Source organism: Ipomoea triloba, chromosome 7 (assembly GCF_003576645.1).
Source record: "Ipomoea triloba cultivar NCNSP0323 chromosome 7, ASM357664v1".
Taxonomy (NCBI): Eukaryota; Viridiplantae; Streptophyta; class Magnoliopsida; order Solanales; family Convolvulaceae; genus Ipomoea; species Ipomoea triloba.
In genome coordinates this window covers 25,875,741-25,894,031 of record NC_044922.1, presented here as the reverse complement: position 1 = coordinate 25,894,031, position 18,291 = coordinate 25,875,741, and the positions used below count along the sequence as shown (strand labels likewise).

At 38.8% G+C, this 18,291-nt stretch overlaps 3 protein-coding genes across 3 annotated transcripts; 1 reads left to right on the top strand and 2 right to left on the bottom strand.

Annotated features, from left to right (window-relative positions):
- The first annotated feature begins 451 nt into the window (after positions 1-451).
- Positions 452-3,577, top strand: LOC116025878 (protein trichome birefringence-like 6). The gene is made up of 5 exons (XM_031267253.1): positions 452-1,307; positions 1,798-1,990; positions 2,089-2,279; positions 2,882-3,040; positions 3,126-3,577. Exons 1-5 carry the CDS (start codon positions 637-639, stop codon positions 3,442-3,444), a joined length of 1,533 nt encoding a protein of 510 aa, XP_031123113.1. The 5' UTR covers positions 452-636; the 3' UTR covers positions 3,445-3,577.
- A 2,020-nt stretch (positions 3,578-5,597) lies between these two features.
- Positions 5,598-7,408, bottom strand: LOC116026129 (DELLA protein RGL1-like). Its single transcript, XM_031267582.1, has one exon. It carries the CDS (start codon positions 7,394-7,396, stop codon positions 5,768-5,770), a length of 1,629 nt encoding a protein of 542 aa, XP_031123442.1. The 5' UTR covers positions 7,397-7,408; the 3' UTR covers positions 5,598-5,767.
- A 7,199-nt stretch (positions 7,409-14,607) lies between these two features.
- LOC116026133 (DELLA protein GAIP-like) lies at positions 14,608-16,368 on the bottom strand. Its single transcript, XM_031267587.1, has one exon. It carries the CDS (start codon positions 16,360-16,362, stop codon positions 14,728-14,730), a length of 1,635 nt encoding a protein of 544 aa, XP_031123447.1. The 5' UTR covers positions 16,363-16,368; the 3' UTR covers positions 14,608-14,727.
- Positions 16,369-18,291: the final 1,923 nt, after the last annotated feature.

Here is an 18,291-nt window from a genome sequence, read left to right as displayed (position 1 = left end):
TGAAAAAAAAAAAAAAAAAAAACTAAGCAAAAAGAAAATCCTACTAAACAATTAACATTTCCCTATTGAGGTGTCATAATGTGATTGGTAGTTAAATTTATTTATTAGTTATCCTAATAAACATTTTCCATATTAAGGTGTCATCATGTGATTGGTAGTTAAATTTATTTATTAGTTAGTGGTGGGTAGGTCAAATGCTTATTTTTATTTTTTTAGAGTCATATGCTTAGTAAGATAACAATAATAGAAAAATATAAAATAAAAATTACACATGACATCCTAATCAGTACAAACTTATTATTATCAAAACGCACGGCCCCCACCACGTCACTCCACTCTCCCCCACTAAATTAAACTTAAAAAACCGCTGCAGCGTCTCTTCAATACAAAATAATTGCGATAAACAGCAACGCTCTCTTTCATCGGACCATCACTTGTACCTGCTTCATCTTCCATGTCTCACCATTTAATGATTTCTCTGTCGTTATCTTTACCATCAAAATATATTCCTACAAATTTTATAAGCAAAATTCACTTGCATGCTCAGCTGTGCATATGCATTGCCATCTATAATCTATTAACTGCTTCTTAACTTTATTGGTTGGCATTTGGTAACCAAGAAATCAAGAACCCCCCATGGCCATGGAGAAGCAGAGAAGTTTCTCTATCAAACCCACTAGACTCTTCATCTTTTCCTCCACCGTCTCCTTCTCTCTAATCTTTCTCATCTTCTTCTCCGTTTGGGTCTTCAAGCTCGCGCCTTTCACTTTAGAAACCCACCTTCAGTTTAATGGTAGCGCCTCGTCCAGATTGGGTTTCAGGCCCTTTACTGTTCAGGCATTGACTGGTTTCACCAAAAACTCGTTCTTGGTGGGTGCCCATTTTGGCACAGCTCAACAAGATGCTATTCGCCTTGCTGAAATTTCAGGTTTTGGGGAAATCCAAGGGGAGGGTAGTGAGAATGGAGTTGCATTTGGGAAGGTGGATTTGAAGGGTAATTTTAATGCCTTTGATGCAAATCTTTCTTCTATTGGTAGTGGGAATGGAGAGATTTTGACTGATACCAAACTGGTAAAGTCTGGGATTGTGTCTGATTTTGATGTGAATTCATCTGAAAATGTTGAGAAGAAGAATGGCAGGGTTTGTGATGTTACAAAAGGGAAATGGGTGTTTGATGAGAGCTACCCTTTGTACACCCATTCTTCTTGCCCTTTTATTGATGAAGGTTTCAGCTGTGAAGCTAATGGAAGATTGGATAAGGACTATTCCAAGTGGAGGTGGCAGCCTCAAGATTGTGACATTCCCAGGTAATAAGTCAAGGCTTCATTTCTTCTTGCTTGCCCAATGCCCACAAAGGCGAAATTCCCTTGTCCCCGTAGTTACATCCCGACGTGACGGGATAGTAGCCTAGTAAATTAGGCCTTATAGCGGCTCATTAGGTGGGAGGATCCACAAAGAGTCCATTACATAGTAGCCTAGTAAATTAGGCAGCTCAGCGGCTCATTAGGTGTAAGGATCCATAAAGAATACATTACATTGTTTCTGTGTGCTTGCCGACAATCTATAGCCTCATTAGGTTGGTGGACCCACAAGGAATCCAACATTAGGAGTAATTCTCATCGTTTCTGTGTGTTTGCCCACAATCTATTGCTCAAGAACTAATTGAGCTATATGTGCTTTCTTCTTGTCCTTTTATTTGGATGCAGGAAACATCATTTCTTTAAAGAATTTATGTATTATTCAAATTCATGTTTTGGCCTAAGAGAACACAAATTTTGTATTGGTTTCATGGTTTAGGTTTAATGCAACAAATATGCTGGAGTTAATTAGAAGGAAAAGGTTAGTGTTTGTTGGGGATTCAATAGGGAGGAACCAGTGGGAATCCATGTTGTGCTTGTTGATGGGAGCCATCAAAGATCCAAGCAAGGTTTTTGAAACTCGTGGGAGGAGGATAACTAAAGGGAAAGGGAATTATAGCTTCAAATTCGTGGTAACTATGTGAAATCTCTGCCAAATGTTATAACTCAATTGCTTAATGGTTTGCAATGGTGTGGAGTTTGTTTCTGATTAATGAGGATAATACTGCAGGACTATGAATGCACTGTTGAGTTTTATGTGACGCATTTTTTGGTTCACGAGAGTAAGGCAAGGGTAGGCAAGAAACGGGTGCAGACCTTGCGAATTGATGCCGTTGATAAAGGGTCATCTAGATGGAGAGGTGCTGATATTCTGGTCTTCAACACTGCTCATTGGTGGTCACACCACAAAACAAAAGCAGGGTGAGTGTTGTGAAAACTTATTAATTGGCATATTTCTAGGGGAATGTTTATAGTTTGCAGCTTTGTGTTCTTATAAAGTATTGATTGCAATGGAGATGCTTAGTTTTAGACACAATCATCCAAATTGTTGGGCAGAGGCTAGTGAAGGGCCAAGTCCAGCAATTGGTGGCTAGAGAATTGTTGGGCGAAGGTCTGAAGGGCCAAGTCCAGCACAACACTCTGCCTCTCAAAAATGTGGCGGTGTATAAGGAAATTTTGCGAGTTATAGCTTTTGGCGCAGTGGTAAGCGCTTGATCTTAACAAATGGTATCTGAGTCAGGTCACGGGCTGTATTAGAGCCACTATACTCAAAAACTTTTTCCATGTTCCTTTATTGCCTGATAGAAAGTTGCCCTCATATTCAACCTTACTCCCTCAATTTCATACTTTCTGCTGGTCGAATCTTGAATGAGCCATATTATGGTACTTTTGTTGCACAATGCTAGTTCATTATAGTTCTTTCAGAGTGTTTCTATATGTCTTTGGTCATTCTTAATTGAAGTACACTATGTTTCCGTAATACTCTTCTATTACACCTAATATAACTGTTTATGGCTCAACAGCATCAATTATTATCAGGAAGGGGATCTAGTTCACCCACGTCTTGATGGTTCAACAGCTTTCCAAAAAGCTTTGTCGACTTGGGCATCTTGGGTTGAAAGATACATCAATCCTAGGAAAACACGCGTTTTCTTTAGAAGTTCTGCGCCCTCTCATTTCAGGTCTGCCTAATATCCTCGCAATATTGTCAAAGACTAATGCATTCTCCCCGTGCCTAACCGCCTTTTGCTGTGATTACATATACAGTGGAGGTCAATGGAACACCGGCGGTCATTGCAGAGAGGCTTCTCAACCCCTTAACGAGAATTTCAGCACCAGTTATCCCAAGAAGAATATGATTGTTGAGCAGATTGTACAGAAGATGAAAACTCCGGTAACCATCCTAAACATTACTGGTTTATCGGGTTATAGGATAGATGGTCACCCGTCTATATATGGAAGAAAACCGGGCACTTCTGGTGTCCAAGATTGCAGCCATTGGTGTCTACCCGGGGTCCCTGATACTTGGAATGAAATGTTGTATTATCATATGAAACTAATGCACAAGAAGAGAGCGATTGATTGAACTGCTTATCTTCACAACTACAATTCTTTCATTTCTTTTTGCCAGTTTGTGCAAATTGCAGCAGGTGTAAAGTATAGAAAAAAAATTTAAAGGGCAAATTAATGACTGCATGGTTGAAATGATTCATTTGCCAGTCCAATTGTGTATGAATTTTAATTTTTTTCTTTTTAAATGTATAGTACACCATGACAATAAAGAGATGTGACATTTTTATGTTGCATTTAAGGAAAATACATAAATACAGTCATGTTAAATGGGACCCACAAAGAAATTGATTGGAGAAGGGAATCTTGAGTCGCCTCGTCGATCTACAGGTTCTTGGTGGGATTTGAACGCATACACTGTTGCTGGTATAAGGTTTTAAGGTGATCGGTTGAATTAATTGAACTAGCTGGGAGCTTGGTTTTATAATCTTAGGTAAGCATAGCTGGGCAGATGTATTGTGTTTTGTTGTTATTGAGAACACAAGGACAAAGATAAGTGTACAAAATGTCGTAGAGAGCAATGTTGTTAACTTGTTATCTTTTAATGAGGGTGGGAAGAATTCTTGAAAAATTCAGCCAACATCTATGCAGCTGGACAGACTCAATCTGTCATTTTTTCCTCAAGAAATTTTTTTTTTTAAAAAAGGAGAAAAAAAACCCTCCATAGTTGCAGAATATGCTAAAGAGAAATCTGTTATAGCCTTGAAGATGGTCAACATTGTTAAAGAAAACTTGAAAAAATGATGCAATTAAATATTTTTACTTGCTATAGCAGGTTATTAACACATTTTAGGCTTATAGTTGACTTAGGGTGATCACGGTTCCAGTTCCTAATCGGTGATTCTCGATTTCGGAAAATTAAAAATCGAAAATTCCAGTTTGAACAGCCAGTTCGGACCAATTTTTTTTTGACTAAATTTTATTTTTTATTATTAAAATAGTCCAACAACGATACATCATCATTTTTTTGCAACAAAGATATTAGAAAATTGTGATATAAAGAGAAAAAAGTATGACACATCCTCATTTTTCTTTGCAACAACTAAAAGTGCATTTGTAATTTGAGCAAAACAATGTATGTACATTAAAAAACACTTAAATTTTCTTTTGAAATCGAAGTTATAATTAAGACCATTAAATTCACTTCGCATGTTATTTGCTCCATCACCTTGTCCTAGTACTCTTGAGATACTTAATCCATATATTGTTTGAAAACTAGCCTTTAATAGTTGCCTAAGTGACAAAGTGGAAATATCAAGAATCAGTAACTCCAAGGAAATGCTCAATATATAATATATATGCTCCTATGCATACATCTACATACTAGATAAATACATTCATCTACTCTTTTATTGATATATCTCTGGACTCATCATCAACTAGGATTATACTCCAAACAATTCATCATCAAGATCTTCAATGATAAGATCAAGGGGTGTTTGGTTGGATGAAAAAGATTTTCCATGAAGTGAAGGAAAATGTGTTTTTCCGTTGTTTGATTGGATGAAAAATGTTTTCCATGGGAACTTGAGTTCCCAAAAGTGAAGGAAAACAAATTCTTTGTTAGGAGTTGATATTTTGTTTTCCAAGGGGGTTGGGAAGAAATATTGAGCAAATGGACAATTTTACCCTCATCAAAATAATACGGAATATAATTTATTATCACTATTAATGGTTAAGGGCATATTGGTCTTTATATTCATAATTCCTTACCATTCCAAATCCAACCAAACAACCAAACAATGAAATTAATATTCCCAGTAATTTCTTTTCCACCAACCAAACAATGGAATCTATTTTCCTGGTAATTTGTTTTTTATAGAATTTGAATTCCATTTCCTTGAAATATTTTCCAGCGAATCAAATGGGCTGCGATTGCATTGGCAACAGTATATTTTATAATAGGCGGAGAATTAAATTTGTTATTTTCCGTGCATTAGAAATTACATTACAGCGTTTATGATATAGCATCATATTGTGATTAGCAAAGAGTTTCAAGATGTCAAGAAAATTTGCTCGATTCTCCGATTCAAATATTTCATTATGTCTATTCAAAAGTAAACTAGGCGTAAAAGCTATATCATATATACAATCAATTGTTATAGCCAATCGATCGCATGCAACTATCTTTCTTCACATGTACAGATTGGTTTGGTATGCAAACTTCTATATATGTGCTAATCTTGAGTAGTACAAACTTTTACACACTTGGCATGAACACTATTGTGTTTCTCCAATATTACGATATATGCATTGGTCTTATTGCATGCGTGACTAACAATCGATATATGGTGGACCATGGTCTACAGTAAAACTTGAGGCATTTTAGGTAAAAGAAATTAAGGAAACTTCCAACAGGTAACAGAATGCATTGGTGTTCCCTTCCACCCAAAAATGAGGCCCTTCCCACTACGATCAAGCGTGCAGGAATTTCCATTTCCAAACTTCTTGCCCACCAGATTAGCCTGATACACAGATGAATCGCTGAGTTGCATTTCCTCCATTGAAAACCTCGCAAAGTACGCTCTCCACACCTCAATCTTCACGTTTCTACTGAACCTCTCATCTCCCTCCGTCGCCACCACGTTTCTGATCCCTTCCCCAAAATGGAGCCCTTCAATGATCCTTCTGCACGGGTCGTCGCGATCCAGGCAATCTCCCAAGCAATCGAAGTACGCGCCGTAGAAGAAAAGCGCCTCCACGAATCGGTTAATGAACGACCGCGAGTTATGATTCGCTTCCACTTCCGCCACCACCATCACCGCCGGCCTCAATCCTCGGATTCCTCTCATTAGATTGTCGAGGCAATCGGGCCGTGCGATCATTGTTCTCAGCACGGTGCTTGCTAGCACCGCCACAACTTCCTCGTTTTCCACCTGGACCAAATCTTTCCTGAAATCTTTCAGATCTGATAGGAAAACTGTATCGAAACGAAACGGCAGATTCAAGGAGTCGGCGAAACTCTGCAATCGCTTGCCGCACTCTTCCATCTTCTCCCTCTCCGCCACTCCGACGGCGGTTAACCTAATGCGTTCCATCGGGGAACTGCCGTGCTGCTCTGCTAGAGCTTGCATCAAAATTGTCCACTGAATTCCACTCCGGATATTGATATCAACCAAGTGGATCTTCCTTGCGTTCTTCACACGCTCGATGATGGCCTGGATTCCGGCAAATTGGATCACTTGACCGAAGGGAAGCCCTTGGTGGCTAGCTAACAATGCGGGATTGCAACTCAACGCCATACTCTCTCGACACCTGGCTAACCGTTCCTCGCTCACCCCTCTAAACCTCCCCGTTTCCCTCTCTATCCTCTCCGATAGGGCTTCGGCGAAATGGAACGCGAGTCTCTGCACCGGAGTGCCGGAATCGGATGCGGTCCACAGGCAGCGAGTTATAAAGCCGGTAGCGAGATGATATTGCCGGCGGCTCACATCCTCTCCGGCGGCCAGGAGAAGGTGAACGAGCTCCACGTCTCTGACGTCGTCAACGGAAATTCCGGAGAGAGCGGAGGCGTAAGGATGGAAGAACGCGGAAAATCCGTCGGCCGTTTGGGTGAAGAATTGGATGTACCTTTCCCCGGCGAGCTTCAAAATTTCAGCCACGGACAGTTTACCGCCGGCGCCGCCGGCATCGATATGATCGGTTTTGCTGGTTACACTGCTCCGATCCTTGAAAAACCTACCATAACATTTCAAAATCTCGAAATACGCTGAAGAAAATGGAGTCCGGTGAGGTTTGGGCTCAGAAATTTGAGGATTCGGGGAAGGAATTTGATTTTGACCTTCAATAAGGTGTTCGATCTTTTTAGCTCCAGCAAAGAGGGAGTCAAAATCATCATCACATTCTTCCATTTCAAACCAATCATTATTATCATCTTTGCTGCTGCGCAGTTCATCATTCACACTTCCTTTACGATGAAGAAGACGATCGTGATTGAAAGGAGCGGAGGGGAAGGAGATACCAGGCATCGTTCTCTACAACTACAACTAATCAACACATTATTATTGTTATGTATAATGACGAGATTTATGAAGTTTTTCCTAATGATGTTATTTGCCACATAAAACCAAACAAGCTATGGTTTCTAGTCCCTGGAAGGACATGTATTATAATCATAAATTTCCCTAGTATGTATTTTTATAGTAATGTTTTTGGGAAAACTTAAGCCAGCAGCCTATGCATGCAAATACATTTTGAAATTAATTAATGAAATAAACATATATGGACAAGAAGAAAGCGCGCAAATAGAAAATGACAAAGTAATGATAATCATGGCTGAGCAAATATAAATATTTTTAAATTAAAATTGCACTTTTTATCCCTAAATTATATGGTAATTGTAAAATTTGTTATACTTGTTGGTCGTGCTCACATGGTCTTTTTTCTAAGAAGTCGTGCTCACTTCTCGTCCCTAAGGTACAACTGATGTTGCAAATTGTGTAAATTTTTTAACAAGTCGTGCGCACTCATCGTCCCTATGTTATAATTGACATTGCAAATTTCATCATTTTTCTAACATGTTGTGCTTAGTTCTCGTCCCTAAGCTATAAGTGACGATATTGACCCTGTGTGGATGCGATATTGACTCTGTGTGCTTCAGTAAGTTGAGAAAATAGTTATGAACAGATACTAAATTGTAATAGAATCAATAGTTCTAAAAAAAAAGTTATAACTGACGAAACAAAAAGTGCAATTTTCCATTAAAAAAATTATCATTATCAAAGTCTGGCAAATAGTAATTGAATCTTCTAATATTTTTGAAGTGCATGCGTGCAATTAAGTCGAATGTTAACTTATTCAATTTGTTACATACAGTTAATTTGGTGTTCGTGTGGCTTACATGTATACTTCTTTCCCTTATAACATGATTTTTGGACAATCTTAAATAAAAATTTAAGAAAAAAAATAATTAATTAATTTTAAAGATTTAGGGTTAGACATAACAACCATAGCTATAAAAAGAATTACTCGTAACTTTTTGACCAATTAGGTAAAAATTCTCTTGATTAAGAAAAAATTATCTATGTTGCATATATTTTGGAAGGAAATTAATTAAATTGCTTGTGTTAATATGTGCTTGATCGAAGTGTGTATATTGAAGGATAGTGTAGGCTGAAACGGACCAAGGTCATTCTTGTAATTACCCTAGTTGAGTTGGTTATAACCGCTTCTTGTATCGGTTATATATGTACTGTATCAGCTTGGCTCCAATCAATAACACAGATCATCTTCTTCCATTCTCACTCTGTTTACTCTCAATATTCTGCTTCTTCAATTCGCATCATGGTATCAGAGCCACGGCGAGGCAGCTATGCCGCCGCGATCTCCGGCACCGGCACCGGCGAGTCCAGTCAACGTCCACAATCGACGACGCCGATCGTTCATTCTCCTATCCGTACAGCTCCGACGACCGATCATCAGAGACAACTGACTCCGCAGAGGAGAACCGCTACTGCTACAGAGGACATAGAGAATCCTCTTTTTCTGAGCAGCAATGAAAACGCTAACGCTATTCTGGTTTCACCTCCGCTTTCCGGCAGCTCTAATTACGGGACTTGGAGTAACTCCATGCAAGTAGCCTTGGAGGTGAAGAACAAATGGAGTATCATCGATGGATCCATCACAGCTCCGGACAGATCACATCCGCAATACGCAGCTTGGAGACGCTGTAATCTCATGATTTGTTCCTGGATTTTAAAATCTGTCACTCCATCTATCGCACAGAGTGTGATGTATATGGACAAATTTAAAGCTAGAGAAGTATGGAATGACTTGAAGAAGAGGTTCTCGCAGTGCGATCCACACCGAATCTACTCTCTGCAAACTGGAATCTATGCCTTGAAGCAAGGAAATCTGTCAATAAATGAATACTACACTAAGAGTCGAATTCTTTGGGAGCAGATGCACGAACTGAGGCCCCTTCGATGAGAACTGAATATTGTATTGATTCAATTAAACAATTACAATGATGAGGAATAGGAGATATATATACTAGGGGAGTCTCAGGTAGAGTAGGATAGCTAGTCCTAACGTGACTCAAACTTAGAGAGTCCTAATACTCCCCCTCAAGCGCAGGGTAAACTACTAACCTGAAGCTTGTCCCTAAGAAAAGAAAATCTAGGACTAGGCAAAGCTTTTGTAAAGATATCAGCTAATTGATCTTTTGTGGAAATAAAGTTAACCTGAATATCTCCATTGGCAACCCTATCTCTAACAAAGTGGTAGTCAATCTCCACGTGCTTAGTTCTTGCATGAAAAATTGGATTCGCACACATATAAGTAGCACCAAGATTGTCACACCATAATTTGGGAGTTAGGATGCCATCAATTTTGATCTCACGCAGCAAAGACATAATCCATATGACCTCAGCACAAACATCAGCCAAGGCTTTATACTCAGCTTCCGTGGATGATCTTGCAACTGTCTTCTGTTTCTTGCACACCCAAGAGATAAGATTGGTGCCAAGAAACACTGCATACCCACTAGTAGATTTACGGTCCTCAGGACAACCAGCCCAGTCAGAATCAGAGAAAGCATGAAGCTCTCTAGAATTTGACTGAGTTACACGCAAGCCGAATGAGAGGGTGCCTTTGACATACCTGAGCACTCGTTTTAGCTGCTCCCAGTGAGACAATGTTGGAGCATGCATATGTTGACACAATTGATTGACCGCAAAGGATAAGTCTGGCCGTGTAATTGTGAGATACTGGAGAGCACCAGCCATAAGAGTAAGACCAGTTTCGACAATATGCCTGTGCTTCCTCTCAACACGACCATTCTGTTCATGAGTGTAGGCACAGGATTGTCTATGATTAATCCCTAACTGAAGAAGAACAGTATGTAACTTTTTGTATTCAGCTCCTAAGTCCGACTGAATAGCCTTAATTTTGCGATTAAATGACCGTTCAACTAAGGCACGAAACTTGTCAAAAATGGCATACAAGTCAGACTTCAATTTCATAGGATAATACCACGTGTAACGAGAATGGTCATCAACAAAAAGAACAAAATAACGATAACCAGAAGAAGACAAAACAGGAGCTGGTCCCCAAATATCAGTATAAATCAAATCAAGAATATTCGAACTAACAGAGTCTACACGTGGCAAAGGGAAACGAGCAGACTTGCCCAATTGACACGCAGAACACAAAGAAGAAGGACAACGATTATTGCGACTAGAACCACTAACAGAACAAAAAGGAAGAATACGATCTAAGACTCGTTGATGAGGATGTCCCAAACGATCATGCCATACGGAAGAGGAAGCACAGGACGAGATAAACGCACGGGGACTGTTTTTCGGAATGGGCAACGTGTAGAGACCACCGCAACTATTGCCGCGAAGAAGAATTGCCTTGGTTGCTATATCCTTCACAACAAAAAAGGATGGATGAAACTCAAAAAAGACTTTATTATCTTTTGCAAAGCGTTGCACAGATAAAAGAGAGGAAGACAAACCAGGAACATGTAAAATATCAGACATCCTAAATACTTTAGACGGGGTAGAAAAAGAAGCATGACCAGTATGACTAATAAGCAAACCTGTACCATCACCAACTCGAAGAGCATCACCACCAGTGTACTCTTCAGATGTAGAGAGCGCAGCAATATCAGGGGTCGCGTGATTTGTCGCCCCAGTGTCTGGAATCCAAAGATGCGAGTCAGACACAAGATTCGGCGCATCCTCAACATATGTTAAATGAGCTTGGAGTCCACGGCCAATTAAAGAATAACAGGCTGGTGCAAGATGGCCATAATTGCCACATAATTGGCATTGAGGCTGCCAATTACCACCACGTCGCCCACGTGACCTGCCACCGCCATGCGAGCCACGTCCACGCTGCACACCATCGCCCTGTTGCTGCTGGTCGGCGAAAACAGCACCGCCACGTGACTGATTCCCACCGCGGCGATTCGATCCGCCACGCCAAGACCGCGACCGACCTCCACTACCACGCTGGCCAACAAAAGCCGCAGCTGCAGGGGCTGGAACACTGCCATAGCTATCACCGGTAGCGAACTCATGCGAGCCAAGGAGATCGGCGAGTTCGGGAAGACGCACCGGCTGACCTCGAACATTCAAAGAGGCTACGATAGAGTGATATTCTGGACGTAAACCTCTGAAAATATACATATTCTGATCCTCCAAAGGAACCGCACGGCCAGCAAGAGTTAGATCTTCCACCATAACTTGCGCACGAGCAATGTAGTCGACGGTGGAGGCATACTCTTTTCTTCGTGTGTTTGGTTGTCTTTGTTATCCTCACTTGCGTCCTTATAATCGTCACAAAATGTCGTATCGGTCATCTCCTTGTGTCTTCTTAGGTTATCCTGAGTCTTTTAGGGGGTACAGATGCATGGACTTAACAACTAATAAGATTTATATCTGCATACATGTACACTTTGACGAGAATGTGTTTCCCTTTGTTAGTAGGGGGAATAACCTGCGTCCTCCAAAACAAGAAATTCTTGTTCGTTAGCTTAATGCTAACATAGTGATGCGCAGCAGACAGAGAAGCGGCTGCGGAAGAAACCGCAGAAGAAATAGCTGCATCAGAAACGGTCCGTTCGGAAGAATTAACAGACCCGTCAGCCATTGGAAAATAAACCTAGGCTAGCTGATACCAGATGAGAACTGAATATTGTATTGATTCAATTGAACAATTACAATGATGAGGAATAGGAGATATATATACTAGGGGAGTCTCAGGTAGAGTAGGATAGCTAGTCCTAACGTGACTCAAACTCAGAGAGTCCTAATACCTTCCTCATTGTAGATGTGATCCTCAATGCTCATGTGAACTCTTGGAGGAAATCAGAAGTGAACGAGAGGTAGATCAGGTCATTCAGTTTCTCATTGAGCTGAATGATGAATATAATTCACTGAGGTCAAACATATTGGTTTTGGATCCCTTACTAGATATGCATAGAGTATATGTCATGACTGAGAAATATGAGAGGCAATTGAATGTGGAAAATATGAGTCTGAACACTTTGGAATATAGTCATGCGAATGCTGCTCAGGTGAATCAACCTAACATGGATGATGTAGTTGCAGCTGTCAACTACAATAACAACCGAAGGAACAACACTGCTGGTAATGGTAACAAAACGGCAAGGTGTACCTATTGTGGCATGACAGGGCATACGGTTGAAAAGTGCTATAAGAAGCACGGATACCCCCCCGGCTAGGTTCAAGGCTACAAAACCAAAGGGAAACAACAGAATGTGAATGCCACAACAAGCAATGAGGGTACCACCACTAATGAGCAACTTCAAAAGCTCATCACTCTCTTGCAGGCACAAATGGGACAAAAGCAGAATCCCTTAACATCAGCAGCTGTTAGTCTCATTCCTAGCTTCAGTATGGAGGAATCTAATGAAGGCAAGTGCATCACCAATACTCATATTAATTCTGTTTCTATGCATTCTTATAATTGGATAATTGATTCGAGTGCAACTGACCACATAGCTTGCACATTAGATTTGTTTGTTAACTATCAATCTGTTGAAGGAACATTGGTTAACTTACCTGATGGGAATCAAGCTATGGTGAAACACATTGGTGACATACAGCTGAATAATGGTTTATGTTTGAAGAATGTGCTACACATACCATCATTTACATTCAACTTAATATCTGTTAGTAAGCTCCTTCAAAATACTTCCTATGAGCTAACATTCACTTCTGAGCAGTGCACTCTTCGGGGGAGTCATGGGAAAGTGATTGGTTTAGCTAAAGCAGATAAGGGACTATTCCTGCTGAATGAGATTCCAGAAGCCTGTATGAGCCACTACAGCCGGTTAGCCATGCCTTGTACTGTTGAAACTTGGCATCAACGGTTAGGTCATTACCCTACAAATAAGATGCATCTCTTGTATGATGTTCCCTCTTGTTATGCAAAGAACTTAGCATGTGATGTTTGTCATTATGCAAAACACAAAAGGTCTCCATTTCCTTTAAGAAAAACTATGTCCAAAGCTTGTTTTGAATTAATCCATGTTGATGTTTGGGGTCCATTTATGATGCACGGTAAATTCACATCGCATGTTATTTGCTCCATCACCTTGTCCTGGTACTCTTGAGATACTTAATCCATATATTATTGTTTGAAAACTAGCCTTTAATAATTGCCTTTAAGTGACAAAGAGGAAATATCAAGAATGAGTAACTCTAAGGAAATGCTTAATACTCCCTCCGTTCCATTTTATGTGTTTGGTTCGGTTAACGAGCCTTGACTGAAGTGATTTTAATTTAATTTTTTTATAATATTAAATTTAGTATTAATATACAAAATTTATATATTTAGAAACTACGTACACTAAAAAATACTATTAAACACAAAAAATCAAATTTAAAAATAAGTAAAAAAATAATAAAGAAAATAAACAAAGAAGAAAGAGTTGGTTTGACCAATGAATAGTAAGTATGGCATATAAAATGGGAGAGGGAGTAATATATATGCTCCTATATGCATCTACATACTAGATAAATACATTCATTTACTCTTATATATATATATATATATATATATATATATATATATCCTAATCATATGATAATCAATCCTTAGGTGAGAATGTGTGGACAAATTCAAACCATTGATCTGCAAGATCTGATGGATGAAAAATCAAGTAAAATATGAGCGAGGTTTTTTTCATAAATATTAAAAAACTTTTTTTTATTATTTTGAACCGTTAGATCTACTAGATTAGTAGTTTAGATTTGTCAGCATGTTCTTACCTGATTAGGGGCATATATATATATATATATATATGGACTCATCAACTAGGATTATATTCCAAACAATTCATCATCAAGATCTTCGATGATAAGATAAATTGTTTCTTTTGTAATTGCATTGACAACAATATTTTATAATTGGTAGGGAATTAAATTACATTACAACCTATTCAAAAAAAAAAATTACATTACAACGTTTGATATAGCGATTAGCAAGGAGTTTCAAGATGCATGTCATGTCTATTCAAAGGTAAACTAGCTATAAAAGCTATATCATATACACTCAATTGTTATATATAGTCAATCGATCACATGCAACTATTTTTAATTTCTTCACATATTCGAATTAATATGGTATGCAAATTTCTATGTGCTACTCTCGACTCTTGAGTAGTTGAGTCATTAAATTTTGACAAGTTTTAACACACTTGGCATGAATACTATTGCGTGTTTCCTTAATATTACGATACTATGTGTAGTATTGGTCACCATGGTCCACAGAAAAATTTATAGGGCGTTACTAATAAGATGTTACGTGTTCGAGTTAACAGAAATTAAGAAAACTTCCAACAGGTAACAGAATGCATTGGTATTCCCTTCCACCCAATAATGAGGCCCTTCCCACTACTATCAAGCGTGCATGAATTTCCATTTCCAAACTTCTCGCCCACCAAATTAGCCTGATACACAGATGAATCACTGAGTTGCATTTCCTCCATTGAAAACCTCGCAAAGTACGCTCTCCACACCTCAATCTTCACGTTTCTAGTGAACCTTTCCTCTCCCTCCGTCGCCACAATGTTTCTGATCCCTTCCCCAAAATGGAGCCCTTCCATGATCCTTCTGCACGGATCGTCGCGATCCAGGCAATCTTCCAAGCAATCGAAGTACGCGCCGTAGAAGAAAAGCGCCTCCACGAATCGATTAATGAACGACGGCGAGTTATGGTTCGCTTCCACTTCCGCCACCACCATCACCGCCGGCCTCAACCGTCTGATTCCTCTCATTAGAGTGTCGAGGCAATCGGGCCGTGCGATCATTGTTCTCAGCACGATGTTTGCCATCACCGCCACAACTTCCTCATCTTCTACCTGGACCAAATCTTCCCTGAAATCTTTCAGATCTGACAGGAAAACTGTATCGAAATAAAACGGGAGATTCAAGGAGTTTGCGAAGCTCTGCAATCGCTTGCCGCACTCTTCCATCTTCTCCCTCTCCACTACTCCGACGGCGGTTAACCTAATACGCTCGATCGGGGAACTGCGGTCCTGCTCTGCCAGAGCTTGCATCAAAATCGTCCACTGAATTCCAGTCCGGATATTGATATCAAGCAAGCGGATCTTCCTTGCGTTCTTCACACGCTCGATGATGGCCTGGATTCCGGCGAATTGGATCACTTGACCGAAGGGAAGCCCTTGGTGGCTAGCTAAGATTGCGGGATTGGAACTCAACGCCATACTCTCTCGACACCTGGCTAACCGTTCCTCGCTCACCCCTTTAAACCTTCCCGTTTCCCTCTCTATCCTCTCCGTTAGGGCTTCGGCGAATTGGAAGGCGAGTCTCTGCACCGGAGTGCCGGAATCGGATGCGATCCACAGGCAGCGAGAGATAAAGCCGGTAGAGAGATGATATTGCCGGCGGCTAACTTCCTCTCCGGCCGCCAGAAGAAGGTGAACGATCTCCACGTCTCTGATGTCGTCAACGGAAATTCCGGAGAGAGCGGAGGCGTAAGGATGGAAGAACGCGGAAAATCCGTCGGCCTTTTGGGCGAAGAATTGAATGTACCTTTCTCCGGCGAGCTTCAAAATTTCAGCCACAGACAGTTTACCGCCGGCGCCGCTGACATCGATACGATCGGTTTTGCTGGTTAGACTGCTCCGATCCTTGAAAAACCTACCATAACATTTCAAGATCTCGAAACACGCAGAAGAAAATGGAGTCTGCTGAGGTTTGAGCTCAGAAACTTGAGGATTTGGGGAAGGAATTTGATTTTGATCTTCAATAATAAGGTGTTCGATCCTTTTATCTCCAGCAAAGAGGGAGTTAAAATCATCACATCCTTCCATTTCAAACCAATCATTATTATCATCTTTGCTGCTGCGCAGTTCATCATTCACACTTCCTTTAGGATGAAGATGACGATCGTGATTGAAAGGAGCGGATCCGGAGGGGAAGGAGACACTAGGCATCGTTCTCTACAACTACAATTAATCAACACATTATTGTATATTTGTATGTATAACGACGAGATTTATGAAGTTTTCGTAATGATATTAGCCACATAAAACCAAACAAGCTATGGTTTCTAGTCCCTGGAAGGACATGTATTATAATCATAAATTTCCCTGGTATGTATTTTTATAGTAGTGCTCTGGGAAAACTTAAGCCAGCTGCCTATGCATGCAAATACATTTTGAAATTAATTAATGAAATTAACATAATAACATATATGGACAAGAAGAAAACACGCAAATATAAAATGACAAAGTAATGATAATCATGGCTGAGCAAATAGTTTTTTTTTTTTTTTTAATTTTAAAAAATATCAAATAGGTTATTATATGTCAAATAGATTAATTGTACAATTTTAACAACTTTAAGAATCTAATTAGAGATTTTTTTATTAATTTGAGTGTTTAATTACACTTTAGTATATAGATTGAGGGTTTATTATTTGACTTTATCCCTAAAAATTATTGCAATTTATATACTTGGGATCTACGTACTCTATAAATCAATGATAAACTATTGAATAAGTTAAAATATGATTACATTGTACTTTTTGTCAACTTACGATGAAGATGATGATAGTGATAAGTGATTGAAAGGAGCAATGGGGAAGGAGACACTAGCCATCATATATATCGTTCTCTACAACTACAACTAATCAACAGATTATTGTATGTATAACGACGAGAATTATGAAGTTTTATTTCACATTACACATAAAACCAAATTAAACAAGCAATGGTTTCTTCTAATCCGCCTAGAAGGACATCTATTATAATCATAAATATAATGTCCGATCCCTAGTATGCATTTTTATAGTAATGTTTTGGGAAACTTAAGCCATGCAGATAGATTTATAAATTAATTAATGAAATTAACATATATGGACAAGAAGAAAGCACACAACTATAAAATGACAAAGTAATGATCATGGCTGAGCAAATAGGTTTTGGTGTTTTTGTGTATTTTCATGTGGTGCGTTTTCTAACATTAAGTAGTGCATTTTATAACATTGAGTGGTGTGTCCGCACTGTTCACACGATAAGACGCGTCCTCCCTTGAGCAGATTTCTATATATATATAAGGCAAAAGGGTCAAATAGACCCATGTACTAACACTGATTGTTCATTCAGCACCATGAACTAAAATATGGTCCATCTAAGTCATTATACTCCTAATTATTTTTCATCTAGCATTTTTAGCCAATTTCTAACAAGTAACCCATCTAATTTGTTGACATGGAAAAATAAAATAATAAAAAATGATGACATGTTATTTATATGAATGTTTTGGATGATTTTACCCTATTTCATTAATGAAGAAAATGATTTATTGCAATGAAATAGGGTAGAAATCAAAGTTGTTATATAATGTTTTAATTACAGTGTACTGCACGACTGTGCATATATAGTGGAATATTCAAAGTTGTTCGGTAATGAAATTCCATGAAAATCGATATATTACAATTAAATATAATAACTTAAGATATTATATTGGGTAAATTTTATTATTTTAAAAAAAATAATTTATATATCAATTTTCATGGAATCTCATTGTCGAACGATACTGAATACCCCGCTATACATACACAGTACACTCCACTATACATACACAGTACACTGTAGTTGAAACTTTATATAACAACTGTGATTTTTGCCCTGTTTCTTTCAAAGAAATCATCCAAAAATACAATATCTTAAGTTATTCAATTATCCAAAAATAAAAAAATATTAATTTATTTTTAAAATAAAATAAAATTTACCCAATTCAATATATCTTAAGTTATTATAAAAATAATTTAATTTTTCATATATCGATTTTCATGAAATCTCATTGCCGAATAGTAGTGAATACCCCACTATACATATACTCATGTAGTTAAAACTTTA